This window comes from Kryptolebias marmoratus, linkage group LG23 (genome assembly GCF_001649575.2).
Source record: "Kryptolebias marmoratus isolate JLee-2015 linkage group LG23, ASM164957v2, whole genome shotgun sequence".
NCBI classification, from domain to species: Eukaryota; Metazoa; Chordata; class Actinopteri; order Cyprinodontiformes; family Rivulidae; genus Kryptolebias; species Kryptolebias marmoratus.
Genome location: NC_051452.1, coordinates 15,392,240 through 15,403,152, shown reverse-complemented (window position 1 = coordinate 15,403,152; position 10,913 = coordinate 15,392,240). Strand labels below are relative to the sequence as shown.

Sequence of the window (10,913 nt, the reverse complement as noted above, 5' to 3'; positions counted from 1 at the left end):
TACAAAATAAAAGAATGTATTTCTCAAGTCAGTCAAAGATGCTTTATTTAATTCAATTATGCCTTTTATTTCACTCAAAGGGGGTTAAAAGATGAAAAGTTGGCAGTTCATTTTCCAATAAACTGGACACGCAAATAAAGAAACAAAGTGAGTTTTTCCTCTCATTCCAAAATCCTGGTTCTCCACTTTGAAAAAGAACGTTTTGTTGTTTTTATTTTTGTAAACTTTGTCGTAAGCAAATCTGAACATGTCACCGTGATTGTTTTCCAACAAGGGGACGTATTTTGGAACAGAACTCCCATCTTTTTTTTTTCTTTTTTAGTACATTACCATTTTAGTCGATGAAACAAATGACATCCACCCACACTTAACTACTTCTACTCTGCTACACCTTAAAGTCATTCAGGAAATCCACTGTGGGGCTACATAAATGGCAGCTGTTGGTTGGCTCTCATCAGGAGCTCGGACAAGTTTCCTCAACCTCTACAACCTGAGACGGACCACGCGACCACTTCTTATTTAGAATTCTCTGAAGACCCAAAACGAGGCTCCTGTCCGAGAAATAAATACGGTATTATTCACAATAATGAGACGAGCCGTGGTTCACAGTACTCAGCGGAGGAGAAGTCGTATGTTACACTTGTTGATGCTTTTGATTACATATCTGTCAGCCCGTAATACAAACACAGTGCCTCTGTATTTACAAGTCCAGTACATTCCTGTCCCACTGCAGCAGGCACAGCTAAAGGAGCGACATCTACAAGAAGACGGGAGGGGGGGCAGGGGTTGAGGGCAGCCACGGAGAGGTCATCAGCCGATGAACAATAACACACAGCTCCACTCTGACCTGTTGTGAAGTCGAACAGTTTCCCTCTCAATCCTGAAATCTGCTTCTCACTGGGCTGCGGCTGTTGGCGACATGATGAAGACAACACTGCAGGAAAATCCTGACAAAATGAATGATCTTCCACTTTTGTTTCAATTTAGCCACAAACTGTCTTAATAATGTCTCAGTTTGATTTCACAGGCCATCAAACGCTCACAAGGTCATCTCACGTTTCTTGCACTTTTGTGATCACAGAATCCAAACTGCAGACACCCTTGACGACTCTGTGACTGTTTTTAAGAGAATCTGTCTCGCAAATTTTCAGAACGTGATCATAATTCCTGCAACTCATGAGGCAACTGAGAACCCTTGGGAACATTTTGGAAACTCCCTGGTGTAGGCTGTTCACAATCAGCCACCACCAGCCTTGGCCCAGTGAGACGCTGACTTCAGTGGAGACTGGTAATGTTTCTGCTTCAGCCTGGTTCTTTACTGCTTTGCTCAGTGCACGTTTGAAATCACAACAGTGTCGTTATTTGTCCTGGTTTCTACATCCAGCAAATGTTGACCCTTGTTGTCTTTATGGTTCACTTGTGTGTGGAAAACAAAAATTACTCTTAAAAGAAACTAGGCAATATCAATTTTCTACTTTAGTAATCCACCGCATCATTAAAATTGACATTATCAAATTTTTCAAATTTTCTCATTTTTCTTTTGTATAATGCCCTGATATGACTTTTTTCATAGGTTATATAAATAAACATAAAGTTGAATTAAACAATATTCAGTCTGTACTGGACACCTCATTCATTTGAGCTGGATTATTCATTTTTTATATATAAAATCTGGATTATACCATTGATACAACTATGGACATATACTGTATATTATATGTAGCTAGACACGGACACATAACGTGGAAGCTGAAGTGGAAACAGTAAGATCGCCTCCTTGTGGCTGGCTTCAGTATAATTCTATGTTCACACTGCAGGCAAAAGTAGCCCGAATCAGATTTTATTTTTTTTGCCCATATGTAACCCATATCTGATTTTTCTATGAAAGTCTGAATGTGACAAATCCTTTGTTGTTTTGTTTTTTCAAAGTCGACCCAAGTCACTGTCATATGTGGTTCTATCCGAGTTACAGCCAGAACATTCTTGTCACATTCCATCTGACTTTTACGTCCCTGAAGTAGGGGTGTGCAGATCGATTCAAATACTGATATTATCAACACCAACGTCAGGTACAGGATACAAGTCCAGCTGCTTTGTGTTTTTAAAAACCTTTTAGAGTTATCATGTCCTGGATGACTGAGAACCTACACCAACATTTGATACTAATGTTGGAGTTGGATCGTATCGATACTCGTGTGATGGGATCAATACTTGAATTTGTTTCTGCCTTCAGTACGTCGCTCCTGTTCCAGAAGTAACAATTCTGCACCGGAGCAGGCAGGAAGCAGTAAGATCAAATGTAACGAAACAATCATGGCAGATAATAATTTAGTTGGCTCAGAATGGAAACGCGCTACCTTATGTAGCATCCATATTTCCTTCCATAAACAGCATGGTGCGTGTGACATCACGTCTCCTTCTGAGCTTACAGGTCGCTTCAGGTCTGCAGACTGATGGAGGCCAAAGGTTCATTACAATATGAACAAATCAGAACTGAGCATTAAGACCCGAAGTGTGAACGTAGCCTTAGTTTATGTTTCTGCAACCGAATGGGACAAAATATAAAATACACCTCAGGGATTTTTTTTCTTGTTGATCCTTGTAGTTTTTACCTTGTTGCTGTATGTTTAAATATATAATTTTAATAAAAACGGTAAGTTGCAACTATTTATTTGACGCCTTAAAACACTGTTATTGTGTGTGTGGGGGGAGTGGGCGGGGCTTACATCCCAAGTGCACAAAATCTGCCTCTAAAAATACAACATGGAAGCACCCATAATCTGGATATTGCAAAAACAAATGACTTTTTTTCTCCAAATCTTAACAGGAGTGGCTAAGTCATGTCGTAACATTTCAGCTTTTTGTACCCTGATGGTCTGCAGAGTGGAACCGTGGGTTGATCAACCTCTCCATGACCAGAGGCCTGCCAATCAGACGCTGCAAAAAGCAAGACGAGAGGAAACCAGCAAGGAGCTGGGAAAAGGTAGGACTGTGGGTGATGGTGGAATAAAAAAAAAAGGGATGTTGTCAGCTAAGGCCGGCGCTCGGGAAGGGTGGGGGTGTGAGCAGACACAGGTTGAACACACTGCAAACATCATAGCCCTGGCCTGAGTTTCCCATAAATACACACTGAGCAGCAGCTTTGGAAACAGCTCAGAAAAATACGAAACGGATATACGATTTGGTCAAGGAGCTTTTTAAAAATATATCCTGCTTGTATTTTTTTTTTTACCTGCTGACCCTGGGAGTATCTGTGGCCATCATAGTGCAAAGATCCAACGTGATCGCAGCATTATGACGGTCCGGGGAAACGGAGCGGTCTAAAACATCAGGCACATGTTAAACATTTCACAACCCTTCAGCTTATGCTACGATACATCTGGCAGCACCAAAAATTAGCCTTTGTGGTCATTCTCTTGGTCGCCAAGACAACCAGCGGCCTTTTTTGTTTTATTTTCCCTTGTAATGGAAGGCATAATTTATATCAAGAGAGAGAACTACAGATAGAAAAAGAGATATGTCCGTGGAAAGGCGCCATGGTTTAATACGATGAAATCAACAAGTCTGTCTTTTCGCCCCTTTTCCTCCCAGGAGAACAGGAACATAACCAGCGCTAAAGGTAGAAGAAAGCGATGAACTGTGAGCTGCGAACACCTGCAGGAGTCTCACGTCTGAGGAGGAGGCAGTGGGAAGCGCTTTTTTTTTTTTTTTTTTAAACAAGAAAGGACATCAGAGAGAGCTTAGCTGGCATGCTGAAGGCATTTTTTTTAGTCGTTTTGGGAGCAGAAGGGTTCGTTTCCTCAACTGTTTTCTGATTCACTGAAGGGTTGGGGTCAGGGAGTGGGGGTGGGGAGGGGCATTGACATTAAGGCCAATGGGCTCGTCAGAAGCTCTCAGGCTCCTCCAGGAGGCAGGGCTGGGTGGACAGAGGCACGAGGGACGGGGACAGGCTTCGGAGGCCCACCCCCGGGCGAAAGCTGAGGTCCGGGGCGGGCAGCAAGGGCTTGAGGATGCTGACGAGGCAGAAGGCGGAGCCGCTGTTGGGGATGAAGTTGACCTTGTTGCGGTCGGGGCACAGGAAGGGTGGGATCTCCTGCAGAGGTTTGGGCCTGGAAACACGCCACGGAGAAATTACTCAGATTACAATAATAAGACGCAGGACGCCTCTGAGATGTGATAGCTGTTTCACTCACATTGTCTCCTCAGACACTTTGACCTTCTCGCAGCCCTCCGGAGGTTCCCTCTTGAACATGTAGCTGTTGTTTGGCCTGGGAGAGGCGGCGTATTTAGGCAGTGGCGAGCAGGGGCTCAGCTCTGGGAACAGAAACAGGAATAGAGGAGCTCAGCGGCGCATGGCGCTCCAGCAGACATCGCCGGCTCGCGCGGACCACTCACCTTTCTCCTCGTAGGGGCTGCCTCCGGCCGCGTCGTTCAGGACAGTGAGGTAGGAGGGCGAAATAGAGTCAGGACGGCTGCTGCAGTTGCTGTGGTTACCGCTCAGGCCGCCCCCCGATGGAGTCTGTGTGTCGATGCTGCGGGTGCTGCTGCTGCGCTGTGGGGGGAGGGGTGGTGGTGCACGGTGCCCATCAGGGACATCCTGCGGCTGTTAAACACACATTTAGGTCAGAATAAAAGCGCTGCAGTGGAGCCGCCACAAAGAAGAACGCATTAATGGCTTATTGACTCACAACAATGGTCTCCTCCTTCTCAGGCGTGTCTCGGATGATGATGCGTTCAATCTCTTGGTTCAGGCCCTCCACGCTGTTACGGAAACGAGGAGCCGAGGACTTGGATATAGGGATTGGTATCAGAATGGTTTTGGGCATTGACGTCTGAACAACACAAGACACACACACACGATTAGATTTGATTTGTTCTGTGCAACTGGGAACAGCTGAGCTTCTTGGACTGGACTAGGATTTGGCAGCAAGTGGCCTAAGTCAGGACATAGACTCCATTAGACGAGTGGTTCCCTAAGTACGCTCATTAAACATAAAACAACATTGAATGGCAACAACATTAAACTCACTGGGCTGCGACTGCTGGGGACTAGTTGGCAACTCAAAATTAAAAGAAAATCACAGTATTTTCACGTGCACGATTTGCAAAACTGTATTCAAGGCCATAAACATTAATTTGAGGACTAACTCCATCCACACTGTACCCATCTCAGTCTCCTTTGTACCCAACTTTACAGCTGCCTCCGTATTTAGAATTTATGCTGCTGGAGTAAACTTTGAAATGAAGACAGGCAGATTTGGACCAGTTTTTAAAAATGTATTATTTATCATCTACGTAGATTTTAGACCTGGTCTTTTGGGGCTGTGACATCAGATGTTTTCTGTCATACAGTGAAAGAGCTTCTGTGCAGGTGTCAAAACACAGGTCTACAGTTTACAGAAACCAAACAGGAAAAGGGTTCAAGATGCTGGTGACAACTAAATGACTTTTCTGGGAAGAAAAAAATGAGCCGCGCAAATTTTTTGAACATGTTCAAAATCCAAGCAACGAGACAGCTAACCTTTGCAACTGAAGTGGAAATTGAGAACGAGAGGACAGGTTAATGGTGACAGGTTCAGGATAGAACCAGACACATAGAAAAATGGGTAAAAACGTCTCTGTTGTTGTTTTGGTCTTTAGTGCACAAAGTTTATGCACTAAACAAGCTGCTACATGATCGTATCTCAAAATCTGTGTTTGTCCAGTCTACCTGGAGACTGAGTCCTTCATTTACTACTTGACAAATGATGCTAATTCAGTTTTATGTTGAACGTTAAAGGGCGTACTTCATATATCAGATGGAAAAAGTGCCTAATCTATGTGTAACACTAAACCTAATCATGTCTAACTCTAATCTTAACCCAACCTAAAAATATGCCATAATCCTATCACTATCCAGTATAGAAGTGGATGGTGTGCTTTATTAGAACCGAGTTTTGGTCCAATAAAGTTAGTGATTTTATTGAAAAGTTTCTTGTGAGACAACCAAAACAAGAAAACACAAAAGGTTGAATGTCCTCAAGCTCATTCCTGTTGTGGCAAAAAGATAACGGAGCTAGGAAGAGACAGCTTTTTTGATTTTTAACAGTTTAGTATAAAAGAAACATCAAGCAGAACATCCCAGGGGTGAGACAGATCCAAGCTGTGGAATCAGTCTCACCTCAGATTGTCAGAGTGATCATTTGAACCAAACTTATCAGTAAGACATAACAACACCAGCAGTCTGTTCATAACTGGAAGGTCGTATCACTTAGAGGGCAGCATGAGCTAACATTGAACTGTGAACAGATATGTACTATACAGGACAGTCCTGTTCCAACTAATGAGGACGTCTCAGAGAGACCATCAGGGTCTTATCAGGGAGTTTTAATTTTCTACAACAGTTCCAACAGAGTGTCTTCACGGATCACCTGTGACTGAATGATGGTGTGGCTGCCATTGAACGGGGACTTGCGCTCTTTGTCCCTCCGATGGCGGCTGCTGCGTTTGCTGCGCTGGAGCTGCTGCCGCAGTTTGGCAATCTGAAGGGGTTTAAAAAAATGAAAAATAAAATGCAGATAATGGTTTCAGAAGCTCTTGTGTAAACAACTGCCACAATGATCCAGAAGCAGCACGGATGCCAAAATGAAGAAGGAAGCGAACCTCCTTGAGCTGGTCGGTGCTCCCGCAGGAGGCCGAGCGTTTGTGAGAGCCCCTCCTCCTCTCATCTGCCCAGGCCCTGGGGGTCTGAGTCACACACTAACACCAGTTAGAGCAAAATCTCTCTCACACACACACTTAATTATTTAATTTGCATACAAAAGATTGATTAAATATTCATATTAGAAGATATGAAGAAACAGAGTTGTGAACTGTTTGGGTTGTTCAAAGTGGGACAAACGCTGACTAATTCCCTCACATTCTTCCTAAATACTTTGGCTATTATAAAGTGGGTGTCTGTGAAAAGATATGAACTAATATCTGACTCGTTGTAGGTAGCTACTTGAATGGCCTAGTTTGGGAAAAATATAGTTTAATTGTGACAGGAATGACAAGCTAATGACTAACCTGAATGCAGCCAAGAACAAAAATCTCCCACATTTTACATTATTTCATGTGAACACTTATTTAAACCTTTACATTAGATCATCGTAATATTCAAAAATAATATTACTGTCATATGTTTTCCCAATTTTGGTGCAGCGCTACTTTATACCAAATTACATTTTACATAACATGTTTTTTTTTGTTTTTTTTTAACAAAAAAGTAAGCAAACAAATGTAGTATTCAATGTAAACAACCAAGTATGCAAAGTTACCAGGAATATAAAGGTTTATAAAACTGTTTGCACAAACCAGTATGAAATTTTGGAGATTGGAGTTTTAAGATGGCAGCAATCCACTTTGAGCTCAGCTGCGTTCAGACGAGCCATTAGCTTATTGGCTCTGTCAGGTGTAAAAACAAAAAGTATCTACAACAGGTAAGATATTAATCCTTCGCAACTTTTACACATACACACTTCAGAAATGGCCAAACGCTTTAGATATAATGGCCACACATCTACCCTGCCCTAAAGACACAAAACAAGACAAGAACGTCGCCTTTAAGGGCTGACACACAAGACTTTATGTTTATGCAAAAATAAAAATCTCTTATAAGCTTAGCAGAATGCTAGGCTTCTGTTCTGACGTTAGAGGAATGTTTTACTCCAAGTCTGTCACTGCAAGGAGCTAATGATGCAACAGTCTGCAACCTCTCCTAACCCTGTCGGGTTTACTGACTGACTGATAAATGTGTGTCTTCAGGATTTGGTATCGCTCATGTGAGGCAGTAACAGACAGAAAGAGACCTGCTTTGATTTGCTTCGTGAACAAAACCTCATTTTGGGATTGATTCTTCTGGATCAGGTTTCTTGGATTTTTTCAATGCCTGCTACCTGTACCGTAATTCCGAGTACGAGAACATGAACGCTGACCTGCGTGGCTTTGTCCCTCATGTAGGGAACGTGTTGTTGCTGGCTGTCGTCCTGAGGCCAGGGACCTGTCAGGTGAGTGCCAGCGAACGCGCCCTGTGAGGGCCACAGCTGGACTCGATGGCGGGGGCCGGCGAGGAGAATGGGGAGCGGCGCGCTCAGGAGCGGAGGCTGACGCCGGAGGCGGAGGAGGAATGCGGGCAGGTGAGGGCGGTGAAGGCCGCGGAAGCAGTCTGAGGGGACGTAAACAATGTATTTGTAAACAAACGAGCAGACACACAGCTGGCAGGATAAGCTCAGAAATGTCTTCTTCCGTCTGTGTTTGTGTCTGTGTGTGCAGGCGGACTGACGTTAATCCAAGCGGATATCTCCCCCCCAGCTGAGCCTGACAGCCCCCTGGTTAATGGCATTAAAACAGCTTAAATCAGAGCAGGGTGGGGGCAGCTTTTGACCAACTGACCCACTTGGAAGCTGTCGCAGCAGGTTTCTGAATGGTTTAGCTGCTTGCAGGATGAACTATGTGTGGGGCGAAATGAAATTACACTTGGCTGTTGATTTGGAAAAAAATTTAAGTATTTTAAAGTGACTTTGTTTGGAGCCTGAGATGTGTTTTAATGATGTGTTTCCTTCACTGATGTTTCTAATTCTGAAAAAAAATACCACAAATAACAAATAAATGTGTGCAAACTCTGCTGTGAGCAACTGATCATTTTGTGTTGTTATTTATTTATTTTTTTACCCAAAGCAAATAGACTGAAACTGTCTTTGTCTGTGTTTCCAAGGAAAAGATCAACAATAAAGATTTGATTTCTGCCGCCCAGCCTCCTGTGTGGAACATGTTTTCCCGTGTCCAGACAAACAGCGTTCCCTGGCAGTCCCGGTCCTACATTTGGAAGGAGCCCTGTCCAGCACACATCCCTGTTGCTAGGCAACGCCCGCTGACTGATCTGTGTTAGCACACAGCAGCATATGTGTGTGTAAACGGGGGGTTTGGACATCAGCAGTCTGCAGGAAAAAATGCTCTTCTGGACTGCAGCCTTGTGTTTTCTAAACCCCAGCCACTTGCAAGAACGCTAAACTCCAGCAGTACGAGGCTGGTTCTTACAGTAACTCCATCTGCTGCTGCAGCGCTGCTCCATCCAAAGGGGATTTTTAGCCAATTTAAAGACAGGAGGAAGCTTTTTGGATAAAGAGAGACAGTTTCAGACTCTCAAACTGTAGAGAAGCTCCAAAGAGGTGGACTTCACTGAAATGAAAATCCAATATTTTCCCCAAGTCAGCAGATTCAAACATCAATAAAACCACTAAATAACTAATTATTGTACCTGTGGAAAACATCAGTAATTTCTCATTCAGTTCTGAAGTGTCACAAATCAGGACATCTTAAAATATTCTCTGGTTTTCATCAGGTCTTAAAATGACAAATAACTGACTGGTTTGTTCAGATGTTGTTGTGTTATTTTTCAGCTGTGACACATAAGTTCAGCCTTTTTCTAATTGTCCTGTCATGACCTTTGACCTTAAAGCTGCTAACTGAGGCCTGTAGAGTGAGATGGAGCTCTTGAGTTTTTAGCGTTTCTCCAAATTCAACAATTCAACTTCATTTATCCCGAGAGGGGCAACTAAAAGAGCATACATAAACTAAATACAAACTAAAATAATAAATAATAAGGATGTACAATAAACATTAACAAGTACAAATGGGTACAAGTGGGAGATGTACGCACTCCAGATCATCAGCCCTTCACCACTGTGCTTCACTGTTGGTAGGAGGTGTTTGAGATGTCTGTGCCCAGAGGACATTGTCCCAGAAGTCCTGGGGTGCACTCAGTTGAAACTTTACAAACCTAAGTCATGCTGCCATGTTGTTTTAAGACAGAAGAAGTTTTCTTCATGAACATTTCCAAACCACGCCACATGAGTTCAGTCTTTTCCTAACCTTTGACCTTTAACCTGCTAACTGAAGCCTGTAGAGTCTGAGATGAGTCATTTTCAGTCGTGACTGAGCGCAATCCTTCCCAGAATAATGGGCAGCAGGAGCTGTTGATGTCTTTCCTCCTTGGCCTTGTGTTAACACACCTGTATGCTGCAGAGCGCTGGTTGGTTCTGGTTAAAAACAACAAAACATCTGAGGTTGTATTTAACTCCTTCAAACAACTGGTCAGCATTACACCTGTTAGGTCCTCATACGTAAACTTCAGTACTAAAAGATGCGTTCTTATATCAGGGGTTTCTGCAAGTTTCAGTAAGTTAAATTTATGACTTTTTATGACCTCTTAAAGACCAAGTTTAAGACCAAAATCATAATGAGCCATTGTAAGCTTTCTGTAAAGGAACAAACTTGATTGCCGCTCAATATATATCAAATTCAGTCCAAATCATTTAAAACAAACAACAAAGCAGTTTCAGGAGCAGAGCCACTGGATTCATTTGTGACGAAGGCCGAGCGCCCATCTGATGGCACTTTATGAACTCCAACACTGAGCGAATGAACGCAGAGAACAGCAAAGTTCATAAAGAGCAGCAATGTATTATCAGACGTGCAGATTTAAGATGGAACTAAATGTATTTTAAAACCTAAAATGAAAAATATTTAAGACCTTTTTAAGAGCCTGCAGAAACCCTGCTACACTTCGACAAACCCACCAAGTAAATAACAACAAATCTACACTGGGGGGTATTTTCTTTAATGTGAGCTGAATAATTGTTGTAACATTTACCTTTTTTATACATTTATTTGTGAGGTGACCAATGTGTTTTTTAAACAACTGTCAGAAGAACCTGCACACATAAAAATAACCTACAGAAGAGCATTCTGCTTTAAAGCAACTAAAGTGAGGGCTACAGTAAGCTACTACTGCATCTTTGTTTTCCTACCAGATAATTGATCAGGCAGGCAGTCTGTCGGTCTGTCTGCAACCTGTGCGCCACACTCGAGATTATTTTGCTGAATTTAAGACT

The 10,913-nt window shown here is 42.9% G+C and overlaps 1 protein-coding gene across 1 annotated transcript; it reads right to left on the bottom strand.

The window, feature by feature from the left end:
- Nucleotides 1–42: 42 nt before the first annotated feature.
- Nucleotides 43–9,755, bottom strand: fam117ba (family with sequence similarity 117 member Ba). The gene is made up of 8 exons (XM_037973986.1): nt 9,680–9,755; nt 7,956–8,185; nt 6,643–6,726; nt 6,411–6,521; nt 4,689–4,832; nt 4,396–4,603; nt 4,194–4,314; nt 43–4,109 (listed from the first exon to the last, which is right to left on the bottom strand). The coding sequence occupies exons 1-8, from the start codon at nt 9,753–9,755 to the stop codon at nt 3,884–3,886; spliced, it is 1,200 nt and encodes a 399-aa protein (XP_037829914.1). The 3' UTR covers nt 43–3,883.
- Nucleotides 9,756–10,913: the final 1,158 nt, after the last annotated feature.

Excerpts from the sequence above, each read along its gene's own strand:
- fam117ba (XM_037973986.1), bottom strand. The coding sequence starts at position 9,755 with ATGTCCTCTGGGCACAGACATCTCAAACACCTCCTACCAACAGTGAAG. Across the intron at positions 6,522-6,642 it reads GCACCGACCAGCTCAAGGAG|ATTGCCAAACTGCGGCAGCA; the intron begins GTTCGCTTCCTT and ends AAACCCCTTCAG. Across the intron at positions 4,110-4,193 it reads AAAGTGTCTGAGGAGACAAT|GCCCAAACCTCTGCAGGAGA; the intron begins GTGAGTGAAACA and ends GCGTGTTTCCAG.